This window comes from Octodon degus, unplaced genomic scaffold (genome assembly GCF_000260255.1).
Source record: "Octodon degus isolate 3935 unplaced genomic scaffold, OctDeg1.0 scaffold00055, whole genome shotgun sequence".
Taxonomy (NCBI): domain Eukaryota; kingdom Metazoa; phylum Chordata; class Mammalia; order Rodentia; family Octodontidae; genus Octodon; species Octodon degus.
Window position 1 is genome coordinate 11079767 of NW_004524631.1, and position 21347 is coordinate 11101113.

The following is a 21347-nucleotide window of genomic DNA, read 5'->3' on the forward strand; positions in this document are numbered from 1 at the left end:
TGAGTCTGAGCTGCACAGCAAGACCCTGTACCAAATAAATAAATAAATAAATAAATAATTTTTAAAAATAAAAAAAGAAAGTGGGAGCAGTGGGCAGGGGAAACAGAGCCAGAAGAATTCTGATATTCTATCTACCCTGAAGTAGCAAGTTCCTTGATATTTCTTTTATAATACTCCAACTTACACATCCTCACACTCAATTTTCAAAATAACCAGCAAGATCAGATATTCATTTGAAGTCTGGTCTGTGCAAGTATTATAAGCACCATAATTAATATGAAAGTCAGATTCACTGCAGCAGTTAGGGGTATTACTGGGGTTCTGTGTCATGGAGTGACAAGCACACACTGCAGGAGATATACAGCCATCTTTATTCTCATCTTCTTTAATGTTATATGGAGATTCAACTCTCCCAAGTGAGACACAATAGTCAATAATCAAAAAAACTTGAACCAAGTTGGGCATGATGGCATGTGCCTACAATCCCAGAACTCTGAGAGGATAAGGCAGGAGTATGGTAAGTTCAATACACACCGGGCAATTTAGGGAGACTCTGTTTCAAATTTTTAAAAACTGGGGGCAGATGGAGCATAGCATAGTGCAAAAGTCTTCTCAATCCCCAGTATTCAAAACTAAACAACCTTACACCAAAGTTAATTCCAAACTGCAACAAATGTAAATTCTACCTATAATGGCAACATCAAGAATTAATCAGAAGGGCCCGGGGAGATGGCTCAGTAGAATAAGTGCTTCCCTGGCAAGTGCAAGGGCCTGAGTTCAATCCCCAGTTACACACACACACACACACACACATACACACACACACAAAAGAATTAATCAGAGACCTTTGGGAAGATAATCATATAGACAAGCAGAAGAAAGGAAAGTAGCAAGCACCATTTAAGTTCCCAGTTTCCTACAGCAAAGATTAGTTTTTAAAATTCAGTTTCCATGGTAACTAAGGAATGTTTAGTGATGGATATAGAAATGATTTTAGTTAAACTCATCCTTTTATGGATAAGGAGATATAAGTAAGGAGAGACCCCAGGGACTAGTTTTATTTTACATTTTGATGAGTCATGTGGAGGAAAGAGAACACATAAATACCTCTATGTACCCATAACAACTGCTTCTTTGGGTAACTGACTATTAATCAATGACAGCTCTAGGAGGATTTCAAAATGCCACGGGACTGAGTAGAAAAGTGATGGAGGACTTTCCTGATAAGACCGTATCTTAATGGAAAAAGCAAATGGCTGGGACAGTGACATAGCTCAGTGGACTAAGCACCTGCTTAGTCAAGCACAGGGACCAAGGTTCAATCCCCAGCACTACATGTGGCACTGGCCCCACCCCTGGGTGTGCTAAACCAGCCACGAGTCTGGCCATGGTGGTGCATGCCTGTAATCCCAGTGCTAGGAGGCTCAAAACAGGGGAATCACTACAAGTCCGAGCTACTGAAAACAGGAGGATCAGTACAAGTCCAAGAAGCTGAAATAGAAGGATCATTATGAGTCTGAGCTACATAGTGACTCCCTGTACCAAGTATATTTTTATTTCAGAAGCTGCTGATTCTTTGCTTTCAGCTATGTGATTTCCAATTTTTTCTGTGTTAGTGTCCTCTGTACTTGTTACAGGTGGGCTTGGGTTCTGAGGTTGCATTTTGTTCCTTCTCGTCATTTTGTGTAGCACTGTCTTCTAACCTTTGTTGTAGATCTTTGCTGTAGTTATAACCTTCGCACATACTGAAGTTCAGGTGCAGCTCTACAAAGTTTGGACTTATCCAGCTGCGTCTGGCTTGGGTCTGGTCGCTGTGCTCAGTCCTTCCTGCTGCTGCCCTTAAGGGTGAACCTGTTGTGCCCCTGTGGTGAGATGTTCTGCTCCTGGACTAGCTGGATGGATCTATCCTCTACACTCTCCCCTGCAGGGATTGCAGCTGCAGGATTATACCTGAGGCATGTATGCCAGGCCTGAGCTGTGCCTGGGCTAGGACTGGGTCTGGGGGTTCCCGGAACTCGGCAGAAAATCCTACTGTACCAAGTATATTTTTAAAAAGGAAAAAAAAAGTAAATGGCAGCCAGGCATGATGGCACACGGCTATAATCCCAGTACTCCAGAGGCTAAAATAGGATGACCATAAATTAAACACCAATCTGGGCTACAAAGTGAGCTCAAGGCCACCTTGGACTATATAATTAGATTCTGTCTTAAAAATAAAAAAGAGTAAATGGCTCTTTATAAAGTCAAGCCTGTAGGCGCTTGTCAAAAACAGGTTTTTAAAGTTTTGTGAGAGTCTTACCATGTGTTTCAGGGTAGCCTTGAATGCATTATGTTGCCCATGGTGGCCTGGAATTCAAAGTGATTCTCCTGCCTCAGGCTTCTAAGTGCTGGGATTAGAGGTGTATATAACACACCTGGCTCTAAACTCTCAATTTTAAATGTCATTAGAGTTCTGTGAAAGAAAAAAAAACTAGCAAAATGAGAAAGATCATCAGGAAGGACACTATAAACGATCAGGCACCAAACACATCTCCCAAAGTCAGTTTCATCCCTTAAATCAACAATGAAAATAATAGCCCCTACTCTGTCATCTTATTTTCCCTTTTTGGACTGTACTGGAAATGGACTCAAGAGATTTGCCCATGTGAGACATGCACTCTATCAATGAGCTACATCCGTAGCCCTCATCTTTACAACTGCGGTGCACTTAGTGTCACCTGGAATACTTAAATCCTTGCTGTGGTGTCATCTCTAGAAAGATGGAAGACAGTTCTGCAGGCCCCCAAAAGGGATAAAGTGAATAAAGCCAGACAAGGGCTTGTTTTTGACAACAAACTAACAAAAGGTCTTCTCAGGCCATAAAGAAAAAGGTCCGCAATCCACAAGTTAGATAAAATGACCTCAAATTCAGCAGCAAACCCTGAAATGTAAGACCATGAAACAACATTGAAAGGCCAGGAAAGTAAACTGGGGCAAATAGAAAGTTTTAACTTTGTAAGAAGTTTATTATACAACTTTGTATTCTAAGAGACAATGCTAGGGACATGACTACAGGAAGAACCTTGACCAACCATAGCTGGGGGCTTTACAGAAACCAGGGCAGCTCTGGAACAGAACTCATTTTTAATGCTGACCCGGAAGACAATGTCATCTGCTTTACCACAGAAAAGTCACAAGTGCCTTCCTGTCTTGTGGGCTCCAATCAGCACCAGGCTGAGCAGGGGTCATTATGGGGACAGGTGTGGCTTCCTTGCCGCCTGCAGTTGGAGACTGGGATTTCCATTGTTATGCTGATGATGGAAAAATTGAAGACTTGTTCTCTCTCACACGCCTCCTCAATACTTGCCTTCTCATCTGATGGTTTCATTCCCCAGGCCATTAGCTAAGAGCCAGGAACGGCCTTTATTCCTCTCACTTTCTCATACCTACAGCACCTTCCTGGCTGACTCCTATTTGTCTTTCAAAGCTGTTCTCAAGATTAGCTTCTGTGAAAAAGGTTGCAAAACCAAGGGAAACTCCAAGGGGTGTATGTGTGAACATCACAGGCCCTCTCAACACACTCCCAGGGCCCTGACTGTGCTTTACCTTGCTGTGCAACTCTGGGTAAGACACCTAATCTTTCTGTGCTTCAGTGGCCTCATCTATAAAACAGAAATATTAATAATCACCTACCTTGTAGAACTATTGTGGAGCTGTGATGGCTGTGATACTGTGATACAATAAGAAATATATGTTTGGTCTTAACACCAGTCCCTGGCACAAAATTTTCCAGTAATGGGGTAAGAGGGACATTTTTGTAGTTTTAAGTCCCTTTCAACCAGACCTGAGTTTATGCTAATGAGGTCTCTCTTGGAAGTTGGAGGCTGGTGCCAGGAGGAACACATGTTATGATTACAAGATTGGCACTTCCAGCCCCACCTCTGGCCTCCAGAGAGGGAAATGTTCAGGGGATTTAGTTAATCGCTAATGGTTTATGATTTCATCAACCATGCCTATGTAATGGAACCTCCATAAATTTACTCAACAGCAAGGTTTGAAGAGCTTCTAAGTTGACAAATATATCAAGGCATTGGACGAGCAGCATGCCAGGCACAGGCATTGAAGCTCAACACACCCCTGTTACCATACCTTACATTATGCATCTCTTCCACTTGGTTGTTGCTTAGCTGTACCATTTTTAAGAAAACTATAACAGTAAACAAAGAACTTTCCTGTGTTCCATGAGTCATTTTTTTGTGTGTATTTAGTACAGGGTCTACAGGGTCTCATTATGTAGATCAGACTCATAGTGATCCTCCTGTTTACAGCCTCCCAAGCACTGGGATTACAGGCATGCCACCATGCCCAGTCTCAATCGCCATCTCAGTGCACCCCGGGGACAGGGCCAGCACGACAGGCCCCAGGGATCGAACCCCGGGCCTCTGCATCCATGAGTCATTTTGGACAATTATTAAACATGAGGAGGAGGTAAGAAGAGCTCCTGGTTTATTTCAGTCAGTCCAAAGTCCAGGTCATAACCTGGGACGTGACAGTGGCATCTTAAGTGTGGGCAGTCTTCTGGGACTTAAGTTTTTAACTTTGGGGGTCTGATGCTACCTCCAAGCCATTAGTGATCAGAATGAAGCTAAGATACAGAATATCTTGTAGGTATCCATTAAGAATTAGACAATTAGTTGGTGTGAGTTCAAAACAATAGTTTTTGTTAGAAGTGTTTGAGTACAGAAAAATATAGGGGTTTTTTAGAGGTGTAAATCATTTTTATATTGGAAGAACTTAGGACAATATTAGCCATGTCTTTTTTGTATTGATTAAATGTTTTAAAATATTTAGCCCAGCATCTGGCACTTTTTTTTTTTTTTTTTTTTTTTTTTTTTTTTTTTTTTTTGGAACCGGGGATTGAACTCAGGCCCTTGCGCTTGCCAGGGAAGTGCTTATTCCACTGAGCCATCTCCCCGGGCCCAGCTGGCACATATTTAGAGCACAAGTTGTTAATTCAGTTTATTTCCAAAGACTGAATATGTTATTTCACACTCACATTTGTGAGGAGGGGCAACTTATTCATTAATGTCGTTGGGCTATTTGGTGTGGCTTCTTACATAAAGTGTTCTAACTCTTTTTACTCCTGTTACGAATAGAGAAAACACTTCAGAAATAAATATCATCAACCCTGCTTACTAGCATTTTGAGCATGGACTAAGAAGTGTGTATTTTTCTGCATGAAGTGTCTGCTATCTGCCAGGCACCATGCCAGCCACAGAGAACACAAAGAGAAGGAAGAGTCAGCACTGCCCCTATCTGAAGAGTGAGACTGAAAAAAGTGTGTGTGTGTGTGTGTGTGTGTGTGAGTGTGTGTGCGTGTACAGTAAAACTTTAGACTGTACCTTGTTCTCTGAGTGTTCTACAAGACAAGCAAACATTGCTAATGAGTTTTAACTTGATAGATATTTTGAAATACAAGTAGTATGTGATACAGAATGGCACTTGATCACAAGTGAGCCAAAAGTTCCCTCCCCTCCCCTTGCTCCCTCACTCATCATGGGATTGTGGGTGATCATCTCTCATTAGCAGGAGGTTATAGAGGAGATATGGTTTGCAGATTAGGAGAAAAAGAGGACTCCCTCACTGCATGTGAGATTAGAGGGATGTGTATAATATGGAAAATGGTGCAAAATTTTAATAGAAAAGCACCATGCAAATAAGGCTATAGCCACGCAAGAAATGAATCTGTTTAATGATAGTGCAATTTCACATTTCCACCAAGCAAGTGTACATATTCCATTGGGCCAATAGATAGCAGCCATTCTGTTAGTAACAGTAAAAATCATCTTACACAATAACCCTTCTCTTTTTCTTCTCCCTCACATGAGTTATGAAGGCTTTCAGATGTAAGTGCAGGTTTTAAAATATTTTGTATTTTCTTTATTATTTTGCATTATATTGTACTGTAATCATTTTTACATGAATATTTTTGAGTTGTGGAACAGATCATCTGAGTCTTCATTATTCTGGGGAAATTCACTTTCATATACAAGTGCTTTCGATTACAAGCATGTTTCTAGAATGAATTATGCTCACACACCAAGGTTTTACTGTGTAGTTTTTTTTTTCATGAAGAAAATGAAAGGTGATTAAACAACCAAGGAATGGCAAAGAGCATTATTTTGGAAATAATTTTTTTAGAATCAAAGAATATTGCTATCTTCATAGTTATATTTTACCATTGTTTTCATAATGTTAAAATTTTTCTAAGTTACATTAATGAGAACACTTTATATTTTCCCAGGAATGAGTATGTCACAAGAAGAATAATGGCCTCCCGCCGTTTTTGGATCCTTGTCACTGCAGTCTGTGAGTATGTTACATATGGCAACATGGGCTTTTATGGACTGACTCAGGGTTATGCCGTAGGCTAGGATATCACACAAGTCCTTATAAAGTAGATGAAGCAGGCAAGAGTCAGAAACACAGAATGAAAGAAGAGGCAGGAAAGACAGCATGTGACCCACCACTGCTACTGGTTTTTGAAGATAGTGATGGCCACTAGTAAGGGATTGAGTGGCTTCCAGGGACTAGGAATGATTCTCCCCATTCCATGGCCCACAAACTGACAAAAAAGATATCTGACCTCAGTCCTACAACTACAAGGAACATAATTCTACCAACAACCTGACCATACCTGCTCTGGCTCCCCCTCAAGAGCCCAGCTCTGCTCATGTTTTGATTTTTGGCCTTGAAGCAGAGAAACAAGCTAACCCCATCAAATTTCTGAACTACCCAACTGTCAGATAATACAATCATGTAATTTAAGCTGCAGACTTTGGAGTATTAGATACTGTGGGCCCAGAAGACTAATAAAGAACATAAGAGTAAATAAATGATGTAACTTCATTTGGAATTTTTTCCCTGGTACTGATAATTGAACCCAGGGCCTATTCACTGAGCTATATATCCCAGTTCTTATTTATTTATTTATTTATTTATTTATTTATGGAGACAGATTCAGGTAAGTTGTTTAGGCTGGTCTTGAACTTAAGACCCTCCTTTCTGTGTATCATAGAGTTATAGGACTAAAATATTTCACCATATCTGGGAATGACAGTATTGCATAGATAGTTCCTTTCCTGCTTAATAAGACAGCTTCCTTCTCCAGTTCTACCTTACCTAGCCCAGAGTTTCTCAAATTGTATATTGTACCAAACACCTGGGGATACTAGAAAAATGGAGATTCTGTTTTAGTGCAGCTGGGTGAGCCCTGAGAGTCTACATTTCTAGCAAGTTTGTGCCTGAAATGGGCTACATAAACACTCAGAGTAGCAAGCATAGGTCCATGCTCCAATAGAGGCAGAACAGATAAGGTCTTGCACCATGTCACTTCTGCCACTCTCTACCCACTTCATCACACTATCACCAAACTTTTTGGGGGATGGTGTACCAGGGATCAAACTCAGGACCTTGTACTTGCCTGGCAGGCACTTATGCCACTGAGCTATCTCCCCAGCTGTCACCATGCTTTTCAGGACAGAGTCACCTGTCTTGGTGCAGACTTATTCCCACAGCCTGAAGGATCTAATATTTAACAGTTGCTCAATAAACATCTGCCAAGTAGATAAGTAAATGAATATTTATTCAGGGCTTCTAGTAGAAGCCCTGAGTGGTAGAATTAGTAGAAAGGGAAAACAAGGTGCCAAAGGATGCAATCATAAGACAAAAAAGCAAAAACTGGGGGAATGGGTCGGATGCCAGTAATTCAAGTCTCTTTAGCAACTGAGGTTAAGAGATTTAGGTGACCAGGTATCTGATTTCAGTCAGAGAAGCCAGAAACAAATTCAACTTGCTCACCAAGTCCTACCTCAATGAGACTATAAAAAGCTGACTTTCTATCCTTCTCACTACACACATGCACATACATATTTATGTATACATACATATGCATACACATGCATACAAAAACATCAGTTTCCTTTTCTCCATATTCCAGTAATACCTAGCTTATGCATTAGTCCTACACTCAGGATAAAACCAGGATCACTTCAGAGCCATGCTTTAGCCACTTGTCAATGAATGCTCTCCTGGAAACTTGGGCTTCCAGAAGAGGAAGTGAATGATGTGTCTGCATTTCCGGCCAACAGAAATCTCAGCTGTGTCTGGTTTGGCATGAGAAGTCCCCCTTGAATAGGAGAAGAGGCCAACCCCCCACCACACACCAGTTTGTTTCCAGCTGGGCTTGTTTTTGTTTTGATTGCAAAGTCACTAAAACCTCCAGAGAAACAAAGCAACTGCCCTTTTAGTCTTGTTTTGTTCTAATGAGTCAAACTTGCCAAGGACACAAAGCTGAAGTCTGCCCACAATATTCTTATGCTTCCCTTACACAGAGGCAAAAGTTCCAGCCAACCATTTCTTTTCTTTTCCCCCCATGAACGAGTGACTGTAGCTCTAGCCATTTCAGTTTATAACCTTGTGCTTCTAGAATCAGTACAAGGAAACTGCCCTTGTGCTAAGAAATGCTCTGCAATCAAATATCATTGTCCTTGTTTGTCATTTTTAGGAAGATCATTTAGAAATTGAAATCAGGAGAATAGCCTTTTCTACTGAAGACAAACATCTGGACTTCACCTACCTCTTTTTTTAATTTGGTGACAAAACAAAGCATGTAACCTGGATATATTTCAGGAGAAACTACAAAAACCCAGGGTTTCACCCAAAATTGAGAAGGCCATTTATTCCTGTTTTCCTGTTTCTCATGATCACTGAGCACGCTCAGCCTTGCCATGAGTGGCTCACTGGAATAAGAAGATCAGGCCAGGAAGAACTGGAAAAACAAGGCCCTTCTGCACAAGAGCATGAGTCATTTCTGAGAGTGTCTTGGAGAAGCAGGACTGAAGTTTGCCTGCTTTTCCCACCCTAACACAAATAGTAACAGCTTTCCAAAGGTTAGCAGATTGATTCTGAGGGCCAATATTTGGGACTGTATGAGGTTTAGGAAACAGTCAGAAGAAGCTATGACATAGCTCCAGGCTAGCAAATGGGGCACTATCGGGAATGTAGGAAAAGTTCCTGCCAGCCCACTTACACTGTCAAATGCAAAGTGCTCCCAGGCTTTAGAGGATCATCCAGGAGTCAACAGGCACACTGAGCTACTTGAAAAGGCCTTTCAGGTTGTTTTACCCCACTTGCAAATAGAGACTACTTTAGATGTCACCCAAAGTACTAAATGCCAGGACCCTTGGCATTTAAGATCTGTGGTTTCTCAAGTATTTCCCATGAAAAAGTGATAGCAAGTAGACTACTTAGTCTAATTCAATATTGGTGTTTCTAGTGTCTAGATCTTATGAACTGTACAGTAAGGTCTGTGGCATGAAACCAACCAAGCCATTTCACTTACTTCCTTCTATGGGTGCCTGAGTGCAGAGGTAGGAGCAACAGGGAACAGTAGAAAGATTGGAAATCTCCCCAAATCCTGGTTATCCAGCTGCCCCTAGCCTGTTTCACTTACAAAATAAATCATTTTCTGATTCTCTTGACCTTAGATGACTCTCTTTAACCCTCACCCTTCAGCTCTAATCTGTAAAACACATAACAGTACTTATCCCAAAAGGGTACTTCCAAAATGACAACAGGAATCTAGGCAAAGTACCTGCTATATAGTGAATGCACACTAAATGTGAGCTATTTTTAGTCCTACCTTCCTTGGGAAGAAGCATTTCTTGAGACTTACCCCTTGTAAGACTTGAAAGCTGTCATTGTTAGGCGGTGGGTCTTGATCTGGGTCAACACCAACTCTAAAAGTCACCAGGGAGGAAGACAAGGAAAAGAACAGCAAGCATTAGTTTGGCCCATGGTAATAATGTGGGCTGAAGTCAGCAACCATCTTCCCAAAGCAGAAGGAGTAGTTAGCTACAGAAAGAAAGGCTGTCATGCAGAGGTTATATCATATACCGTATCAGATACCAGAGAGTGGGGACAATAAATGTTGTGTGCATATGTCCTGAGCAAGGCCTCTGGAAACAGCATAGCCTCTGTACATAGCACATGCTGCTGACTGTCTAGCTACTTTACTGTGCCAGGTGGTTCCCCTTACCAAAATGTGGTCAAGCCAAACTCCTCTGAGGTTCCTAACATGTTGTTATGAAATTCTTCAATTACAAAGGAAAATGTCAAAAGACTTTATAGTGAAGACCTGTATGCTCACCACCACAAGATCCTGCCATGAAAATCTTCCTGCAGTTTCTTTATGACCTAACCATTTCTCTCTCCATACTCAAGCTTACTTTCCTGCATGCACTCAAAGCAGCAAACATCAATACACTTCCCCAACTACTTCCATATGGATAGTGACAGTCTCTCCCTGTCACAACCTGAACCAGGCACCTTTAAATCCTCTTTCCAACTAGGCTCTAACTTTTGGGCTTCTAGGTCTTACTTTGTATTACCAAAGAATCCTGCTAAAGCAGTTTAGTGAGTACCTTGCCCTTATCTGATCTCCCTCATTCCCCACTATCCCCCAGGTGATATCTGATCACCCTCCCCTTCCTTCCAACAAGAATTCTGGTAGGTCACTTTGCATAGAATTCCCCTTACCATGATATTTCCTCTTTGTAACTTTCCATCCACTGATCCCTATCTTTCCCTTTGCATTGCAAAACTCCATCATGGTAGTCCCTGTACCAGCCGTAATGATCCTGAAAATAAATTCTACCTTGTCCTTTTATTTTTATTTTTATTTTTATTTTTATTTTTATTTTTTTTGTGGAACTAGGGATTGAACTCAGGCCCTTGCACTTGCCAGGGAAGCACTTATTCCACTGAGCCATCTCCCCGTCCCCCATACCTTGTCCTTTTAACAAGTGGCCGAGTACTGTTTATTTTAGCAGTACCATTAACTGGAGTCTTGATTTGCTTCAATTCTGATACCCTCACCCTTTCCCACATCAAAGATGACCCCAAAACTCACACATTTGAGAGCAACAACTGAAGATGGAAAGAAAAGGCAAAGTGACAAAATTAACTTGTTAACAAAATCCAGAGAAGCATTGGGGCTGCTGTCTTGGTTTAGTCACATAACAATTGTTTCTCAGTGCATGTGTTAATTTTCTATCCTTGCACCTTTCTCATTCTGAGGTAAAGAACTGCAACATGGACAAAATAGATAACATGCAGCAACAGGGTGGGGAGGGAGATGAAGACACCAGGAAAATCCTTTATCTCCCTGCACTTGCTCCAGTAGATTAGATGGAAACTGAGCTTGAAGAGAGGTGCCAACTTGGCTTTGCAAGGGTGTCTTTGTTGTCTGTTATCAGGGACTAACTCTACCAAAGAGATGACAAAGGAAAAAGCCCCAAATCCTTGTCCTTACTCTTTTCCTCTACCTCGTCTCTCCTATGATACCCAGGATCTTTCCTAAGAAAGAAACTATAGGGAAATGGGGGTGGGTAGGAGATAGCACAGATGTACCCAACCTCTCAATGCCAGCCTCTAACCCTTCCTATTCCAGGCCTACAGAGCACTTATTCAAGATGTGTGCCCCTGAGAAATGCCTCATATCTTTAAAACTACCATGTGGAATTTACAGTGAACTCTTGCTTAAAGCCTGGAGTGGGCCCAGCCCTAGATTTCCTCCCCAGAGGCCTGGGGTTAGATGGAAACTTTGGATTGAATTAAATGGACTTTATATACGCCAGAGACTACTTTCAGGCAGTGATTTCTGAGGGATGGGAACTTTTCCTTGCCCTGACATTAGGGATGTTTGAACAAAAAATCTCACACAGATCTCTGACATGAAAATCATCAAGTTGAGGAGCCCAAGGGTTGTCCGTGAAAGTCAGGCCAGAGCCCCAGTACATGTAAGATGTATAACAAAAGGGGTTATAGAAGAGATTGCATTGTGTTCATAGCTGTTGGTCTTTAATGCTCACCTGTTTTTAGAGACCCTTAATGTACATTCCATGGAAAACAATAATCTTTCTGGTTTCTGTGTCTGAATGTATAATATTAACAGCTAAGAATCCAATATAAGGCCTCATTTGGTGGATTATATAGCAATACAAATCCACTTCACATTATACTAATTTACTTAAGATGAGTTCCCAGCCACACAGACTCACAGAGGCAGAGTGCTGGTGACTACAGAGTCTCTTAGCCTACCAGTTAGCCAGGTGACACAGCTGCCCTCAACCTAACCACAGAGAGGCTGCTGACTGGGAGAGTAATGTACAGGATGGCCACAGATGTGGCAGTCCAGATCTTATCAGTCCAAATGAAATAGGAGGCCTACAGACAAGGAAAAAAGATGTGAGTTTGTCCTCTACTATAATGAAGAAAATAAACTTAAATGCTACTACATTTGGCCTCTAGTAAAATCTGACCCCCTCTATCTTTTAATCTCTATTAGGAAAAGAAGCTTATAAAGATGAAGTTTGGACCATTTTTACTCAGTCTTGAAGATGTCAGTAGAACTCATCTATTCATTTTAACCAGTCTAGAATTCCAAACAATCCCCCACAATTTTGCAATAATTTGGGAAAATCATGAAATTATGACCTCTCTAATCTCATCCCAAACTTATAAAGGTTTCCATTTTGTTCTGGGAAAAAAACAGAGCAGTTTTAGATTAGTGCTGCCAAGTAGAACTTCAGACAAGGACAGCAGAGTTGTACACCTACACTGTCCAATACAGTAACTACTAATGTGTGGCCATTGAGGGTTTGCAATGCATCTAGTAAGACCAAAGAACTGAATTTTATATCTTAATTTTAATTAGTTAAAATTGAAATAGCCACATGTGGCCAGTGGTTCCTGAACTAGACAGGAAAGATTTCAGAAAGTGCTAATTCCAGCCATGTCTCTCTACTCCCACATTTTTCCTTATTAAAAAAGCAACAACTACCTGCTCTCTGCTTTCTCGATGATAACATCCAAATTCCTGCTGTAATCCTAAAGAGATACAACTACAAATCTCATAAATATTAAATTAAAATTTTGCTTGAATTGACTACTTAGTGAAGAGATTCCTTACTTCATCAGCATATAAAACAAATTTTAAAATCCTCTATATTTCTTGAGAGAGAACATCATCTTATAAAAGTGAAAGTAATTAGAAAATTGGAAAACTGCCATTTTCTGCCTCCTGGGTAGTCACTGTTTCAAGCAAGGATCATTAGTGAATGATTTTATCGCCTGAATTAAAGGTTGTTGGGAATTTGGCCATTCTAATAATGTCACTCTACAGAATATGTTTTAGTTACAAAGACAAAATGGTACCCTGGCCATACAGAGACTTAAGGTCATTAACTTAACTAAGTGATCAAATGTGACATCATAAATAAAGGGGCAGTCTAATAACATGCTCCACATCACAGGAAGCAACAACAAATGTGTATGTCATACCACTTCTATAGGATTTTTGACAAAAATTATTATCCATCTTTAACCATGAGGAAAACATCAGAAAAATTCAGACTATGGGATATTCTAAAGAGAAGAATTTTGTTGTTGTTGTTTGGTTTGGTTTTTTTTGCGAAAACACTGAGCCATCTCCCTGGCAAACTTTTTTTTTTGGGGGGGGCGGTACTGGGGATTGAACTCATGACCTTGAACTTGCCAGGCAAGCGCTTATTGCCAGGAAATAGCACTACTGAGCTATTTCCCCAGCCCGACTATGGGATATTCTGTGAATAAATAACCTTAAAAACTCTCATAAGTGGGCCAATAAGATTGCTCAGCAGACTAAGTGCCTGCTTAGGCAAACGCAGGGACCAAGGTTTGATCCCTAGCACCACACACCATGCCAGCCCTCCCCCTAGGTGCACTGAGCCAGTCACTGAGACCAGGCATGGTGGTGCATGCCTGCAATCCCAGTGCTGGGGAGGCTGAAAATAGGAGCATCACTATGAGTCTGAGCTACATAGTGAGACCCTGTACCAAATACATACAAATAAAAAAACTGTCATAAGTGAATCAAGATGGGGGGTTGTTATTGTTCTGGATTAAGTGATACTAAACAGATGTGACAACCAAATTATAATTGAGTCACGGACGTGTGTGTGTGTGTGTGTGTGTGTGTGTGTGTCTTTAAAAATCAGGTTACTTTTCTCAGGTGTATGGTCATGTAGGAGACTGGATTACTAGAAAATACACACAAAAATAGTTATGGGTAGAAAGTCTACAAAATGCAAGCATTGTGAAACAGTTGGGAGTGAGAAAAAGAGAAGGCAAAAACCAAATGACAAAATATTAACAAGTGATGAATCCAGGTTACTACCTGTGTATTCACTGTTCTATTCTTATCTGCTCCCCTGTTTACAGATTTAATGTTCTTCACAGTTTAAATGAAGAATACTTAACCATATTCTTGGCAAAAATGTTTCAAAAACATGACTGTCTACTTTTCTATCTCTCTATTTTAATCTACTAATATTGATGATTTATGAGCTTATATTATCCTGGGTCTTTAACACAAATTGTAAAGATTCATGAACATAAGGTGCTATAGGTAAATGAATATAGGTTCTAGTAATTATCCGGTTTTCTTTTCCAGTTAAGTGAATTCTGGAATATTTGTGGAGATTCTCCTAAAAGTGAAGGGCAAGGAGAAAAATGCAAGTTAACTGAGATATGGTTAAGCCAATTCCAACCAATGCAGCCATTTTCAGATCTGGTTGTATGCATCCCCTGGAAACCTGTAGTTCTAAGGACAGTCTTACCCAATGCTCTATTTTCTTGCTTTTATCATCATTCTGCCATGGAAATTCCAATCTTCACAGTGGCCACTTGCTATCAGTCACCTATCTGACACAAAACTCAAAGTCTTAACAGTACAGATCCTGAAATGATCTCCTGGGAGATCCCTACTTATAGTATAATCACTTAACAGTAATATTTCAAAAGAAGAAAGGCAGACCTGCTTCCCAGCTTGTTACTGCATTTTAAATGCCCAAAAGGAAACAGATCAGAGACCACGAGACACAAATGATATTCCTCTACAGTATCTTTCCTCATTCACAGCTGTTTACTTTCGAGTGATTTAATAATTACTTTATTGGCAGGCTTAAAGGGCTTTGGACCAATCACCAAGGATGACATAGGACTCTGGGGCTCCTACTAAAGGCCTCACCCTTGGGGCAGAGCCCAGAATCAAACCAGTCTCTGAGAATTGGAAGTAAAGCAACAGTCTAGGGTGTATGGTGTGGTGCTAAGCAACAAGAAAGATCAGATATATGATTTCATTTGCAGATTTAAAGTCTCAGAAAACATATGACCCTTAACTTTCTGAAATATCCAATTTCAGCCAACTATCCACAATTTATATTTCTCTCCTGACCTGTTAAATATTTTTGATGCAAGGCCCTGTATATATAACTTTTTGTGCTGCTTTAATATATCATATTTTAGCATTCTCTTGAATTCACCTTGGTCGAACTCACTGGAGCGCATACAATACTCTTTTCTTCCAGAATGAACTGAATATTTGTATTTTCATTAAGTATGAGACAAATGTGGAAATACCACAGCAAATGGGACCATAAAGTGATCAAACTGATATGCTCATTCTAAAATGAATAAATATCGAAACTGATAAGTTTTCCCTCTAATAATTTATCTATTCTAATTAACAGATAAAATGCTATGGAGTCACAAAAGTTTTAGAAGTATTCTACTTAATCAATAATTTTTGGAGCTGGGGGTATGGCTCAGTAGAATAAGTGTTTCCCTGGCTAGTGCAAGGACCTGAGTTCAATCCCCGGTTCCACACACAAAAAACAATAATAATTTTTGAAGGGAAAGAGTACTCGAGATTGAACCCTGGGTCTCATGTATGCTAAATTCACACTCTACCACTAAGCTACATCCTCTAACAATGATAATATTTAAAATCTGAATATGAAAAATGAGACAAATACCTCCATGTAAAACCCTGAACACCAGATCATACCATGAATTCTCTGATGTCCCACCTCCCAGGTATAATAACTTATACTTGCCTGGAGGATCTTCTTTCTTGTAGGATGCTTAAACTGCAGGATTTCTTCTGCAGTTTATTTGGTTTCCAAAGTTAGGTCTCTAAAAATGAACTCTCTCTCTGTGTGTGTGTGTGTGTGTGTGTGTGTGTGTGTGTGTGTTGTGTGTATGTGTGTGTGTGATTGAACAGTGCAAAAAAGGGTGAACCCACTGAATTTAAATACATAAATCAATTTCAAGTGTGGCATTAGAGCGTACAACTGGACTGTGATATTATCCTAAGACCCATGACTCAGGTATTGCTGCCTTCACTGCTGCTCTCAGGGAAAGAGATTTTTCACAATGATAAGGAAAGAGTTCAAGCCTATTTTTTATCAATCAGTTCCAAGAAAACAGACAAAAATAAAGCATGTAATGTAGAGATGTTTAAAGGAAAAAAGAGGCATTCAAATTTTTATCCAGTTTGTTCCTTCACCTTTAAGCATAATTACACCATGAAGTTGGGTGCATACTGAGAAACAAATTATATGAAAGGGCCGGCCAAATAGCTCAGTGGATTAAAACACCTGCAAGCAGATGCAGGGCCCAGAGGTTCGATCCCCAGGCCTGCCATGTCGGTCCCTCCCCTGGAGCTGCTGAGAAGGCAATTGAGACTGGGCGTAGTGGCGTGCCTGTAATCCCAGCTCTTGGGAGGCTGTAAGCAGGCGGATCACTACAAGTCCGATCTAGTAGTGAGACCCTGAACACACTGTAAACCCTTCCCTAAAATACAAAAACTAATTAATTAAACAAAAAAACAAATTACATTAGAGAAATCTTTATTCTTTTGTTAAAAAGTTCTTCATAACTTCTGAATCACCTTGAGAAAATACAAATACAGAAATAACATACATTTTTAAACCACAATAGCACTGGTATTTTAATTAAGACATGATAAGCCATGCCCCAGTCATAGCTGAAATTTGAAATTCTAGTTCTCTGGATGAGTGGCAAGCCTTATTTACTGGGTCATAAAGCAAGGTTTTGTGAGAAAGTATTGGTGGCTTTGAAAATAAGGTACTCTTGGGCCGGGGAGATGGCTCGGTGGAATAAGCACTTTCCTGGCAAGTGCAAGGGCCCGAGTTCAATCCCCGGTTCCAAAAAAAACAAAAAAAAAAACCATGAATGAAAAGGGGCCGGGGAGATGGCTCAGTAGGATAAGCGCTTGACTGGCAAACGAAAGGATCTGAGTTCAATCCCTGGTTCCGCCAAAAAAGAAAATAAGGTACTCTTCACACTAAACTCAGTTGTACCTGAAGGAGATACTTGCCAACTTAAGTCTGTAGTGTGACCAAACATGGGGAAGGACAGAATTTCAGCAAAACTGACACACCCATCAATCCAGAGAAACAGTGGAAAGAATGATTAGAACTGACTTAATCTCTTGCCCCTTGGCTAAAATGGGAGTGTGGCATTCACACAGGAAGGAAGAAACAAACAAAAGTAGGAAAATATCTCAGGTTAGAAAGAGGAGAAAAGACAGGCCCAGTTAACAGTTTTCTGAAGATGCCCTTGCGTCACCTGAAGTACTGCCAGCAGCGTTCGTTCTGATCCTCTTCAGAGAGCTCCTCCGCACCAACTCTGGGCAGCAGAAGAAGGGAACATGAGTGTGATACGGAAAAGAGGGGTGCCAGGGAGCTCTGAGCACACAACCTGGACCATGTCTATGAAAGAACAGGCCATTTTGCTTGTGATGTAAACCTACACCGCTCTTTTTCTAGTGCTGGGGATGGAACCCAGGGCCTTACACATGCCGAGCATGTATTCTAGAACTGCTAAGTTGTCCCTAGTATCTAAAGTCAGAATAAGCTACTAAATTTAAAACAACAATATCAAGAGCCAGATCAAATGAAAATCAATTAGGAATAAAGCTGAGCTTTTCAAAATAGGATATAATGAAGCCAGAGGAATAAGTGTACATCATAGAAAATGAACTTATATCATTTTTCAGGAATTCATCTATTTCATAAAGTAAGATATATCTATATAAAATAGGAAAGAGAAAGTTAATTGATATATATATATAATTGATATATATATATATGAAGTATTCATACATATTTTACACATAGTTGATAGGAAGAGCAAAAATCAGTACATTACTGAAAAACAACATTTAAGAAGACAAAGATGGGTCTCTTTTCTAAACAAGCAAAACCTACTGCCTACGGGCTCAAGTTGAAGGTCAGGAACCCAACTTCTGCTTTTTGTTTCCTTGTGGCCTTTGACATGGTACAATCTGCTTTCACTTTCCGTAATGGTTTCTTGGTTACTCTGAGTACATTAAACTTTATACTATCCTGTAAGGGCAGGATTTCACAAGCTCAGTATTACTGCCATTTGGGGCCAGATAAACCCCTGCTGTGGGCAGCCCACATTCAGCTTAGCAGTATCCCTGGATTTTACCTACAGGATACCAATGCCAATAGCAGCCCCACTTGCCCACCCCAAGTTGTGGCCACCAAAAATGTCTCCAAATGTTCATAACTGTCCTCTGGTGGCAAAATTGCCATTGATTGAAAATCACTGCATTAAATCACATATTCTCAACAAAGGCGATGATGTTCCTATGGATGGGAAAATCAACTTTAATAGGACAAAACCAAAAAGTACCCAAAAATGTATACAGAAAACAGCTGTAGCCATCCAAAGCATCACAGCACATAAATGGGTGTAAAGCAGATTAGAAATGTTAAAATTTTCACCAGGGAAAGTAATTATGGAAAAAATTTAAGGTACTCTACAGGAAACAATAATAATAAAAAAGGACGAGAAACACTACTCAACAATGCTCAAATTTTCATGCTACTTATATCCCCTGAAATATCAAAACACTATTAAAACCTAACGCATAAGGCGGTACTTTTAATTAGTTGTTACAAGTTCTTATGTGACTTAAATCACATTCTATATATTATAATTACAATAACTTTGAAAAACTAACAAATACCAGAAGAACAAGCCAGATTCTTTTTAAAGTTAAGAGTCACTACTTTTTAAATAATGGAAATAATGATCACTATTATATAATATAACAGGCAAATATATCAAGCCCATAACAAATGCCAGAGTATACACTTAATGAGAGAACTTTTGTTGGTGCTGGAGACTGAAGCCAGGGCCTAGCACATTCTAGGCAAGTGTTCTACCACTCAGTTATACCCTCCGGCCCCTAATAAGAGAATTCACCATCACATTTATTTATAATCATATTTTATCACACTATGATTGTCAGTGAAAAAAGCAAGGGTTAGGGGTGAAATAATTCACCCAAGATCACAAAGTTAGAAATAGTGAGGGCAAGATTCCAGTGCAGGCTGTTATACCCCAGAACCCCAGCTCTTCCCCTTAAAGGATACCGCCTTTGAATACAAGGTAGAATCTTTAAACTCTTTCATTTAGTATCCAGTGACAAATACTGTTATATAAAGAACTCAGGGTTTCTGTCTGCCTTTCTTCCTTACATTATCTTGCAAAGAACTTCCAAATAAATTCTCACTATCATAAATTCTCCAGCTAAAGAGTACTATGCCAAGCAGACTATTCTCACTTGTCCTCGAATTGTTCTGTTACTGCCCCCTGGGGTACAAAGGTTACCTGTACATCAGCAAGTGCATCTACCCACTGCCTCCTGCCCCCTCCTCACTACCGTATCATGTGTGCCCCTTGAAGCAGGGGGCTACAAAAGGACAGCCACCAGGCCACCACAATATGCTCAGGACATACACAAGACTTATCTGCTGAAAGAATCTGAAGATCATTTGTTTATGTTGCCCAAATTATATTCTTTGTGAATAGCAATACTTAAGAAACTAAGAAAAATACTACGTAGCTTGTTCATTAACAGAAAAATGGAGCTTCTTGCCATTGTATTTTAAAATGCTAATTACAAACAATTAATTTAAAAATATAAATTAGACTTATGAAAAGTAATAACCTGGCTTTGACGTTGTAGTTATATTTTTGTTTGGGTTTTTGAGATAGTCTCGCTATAGCCCTGGCTGGCCTTAAACTCACTGTGTAGCCCAGCTTGGCCTTGAATGTGCAGAGATTCTTCTGCCTCAGCCTCCTGAATGCTAGAATTGGAGACATATACCACAACACCCAGCTGTGATTATGTTCACTTTTATTTTATACACAGATTTAAATTAGCCATGGTTAAGAACGACAGCTAACTTAGAATTATTTATGGTGAAACTCCAGACCCACCCTGAGTTTCCAACTTCTGAGCAGCTACTTAACAACTCAGTAAGACTTCCAGGAGAAACAAGGAACAAGTACTGATTCCAGGGGCCAAAACACCACGCTGAACTTCAGGGGGTTTCTGAATCAACTGAAAATAAAAACTTGGGTTACAGGAATGAGTCATGCCCATTATTTACCACCAGAAGCTACAAGCCAGAAAAACCAGTTAGTCTTATTACCTTATTTTTGAGGGAATTTCTCTTGAGGCAATCTCTGTAAATGTCAGGTTCTACACTTGTACAATCTTATATATACACATCTGGAAAAAAAACAATGAACTAACACTGTATATGTTTTTCAACAATGGCGCACTGTTCCATTGTGTTGTCTAGCAGGGCTGGACATAAGGAAGGAAATAAACACAGAGGCAGAAATCAAGTAAATGGAAAATAGCAAAACAATACGGAAAATTAATGAAATAGACAGCTGGCTTTTTGGAAAGATAAATAATACATATAAACCCCTAAAAAGACCGAGAACACAGGGAGGATACACATTACCATGAAGAAAGTAGCAAAAACTATCAGGAATAAAACAGACTATACCACTTATGACCCCACAGACATCAAAAAGATCATAAAGGAATGTTATGAACAACAAAATTTGACAACTTAGATGAAACTGATCAATTTCACAAAGTACCACAACTCATACAATATGAAATACATAGCCTGTGGTTATATAGCTTAAAAATTCCTGAGAAAAGCTCTGGTGTGGTGGCATGTGCCTGTAATCCCAGCACTGGGGAGGCTGAGACAGGAGGATCACTACAACTCCATAGTAAGACCATGTACCAAATACATAAAACAAAAAAGTTCCTAAAAAAGAATTCTCCAGGCCTAGATGGTTTCCCTGGAAAATTCTTCCAAAAGGTCAAGGAAAACACCAATTCTACACAATTTCTTCCAGAAAAATAAAAGATGGGAATATGTCCCAACTCATGCTATGAGTTCATACCACACAGATATCAAAATCAGACAAAAGCAGTACAAAAAAAAAAAGAACTACTACTTGGGGCCGGGGAGATGGCTCAGTAGAATAAGCGCTTCCCTGGCAAGTGCAAAGGCCTGAGTTCAATCCCGTTCTAAAAAAAAAAAAAAAAAAAATCT

The 21347-nt window shown here is 39.9% G+C and overlaps 1 protein-coding gene across 2 annotated transcripts in view; it reads right to left on the reverse strand.

Moving 5' to 3' along the window:
- Slc9a7 (solute carrier family 9 member A7) overlaps positions 1 to 21347 on the reverse strand; it is a 202173-nt gene that overhangs the window by 11335 nt on the left and 169491 nt on the right. Inside the window, exons 13-14 of one of the 2 annotated variants that reach the window (XM_004633487.1) lie at positions 17515 to 17574; positions 9716 to 9779 (exon numbers count right to left, since the gene is read on the reverse strand). In XM_004633487.1, the coding sequence (XP_004633544.1) occupies positions 9716 to 9779; positions 17515 to 17574 (124 nt within the window). The remainder of the gene's footprint in view (positions 1 to 9715; positions 9780 to 17514; positions 17575 to 21347) is intronic. The other variant, XM_023717863.1, reaches the window with a different exon arrangement.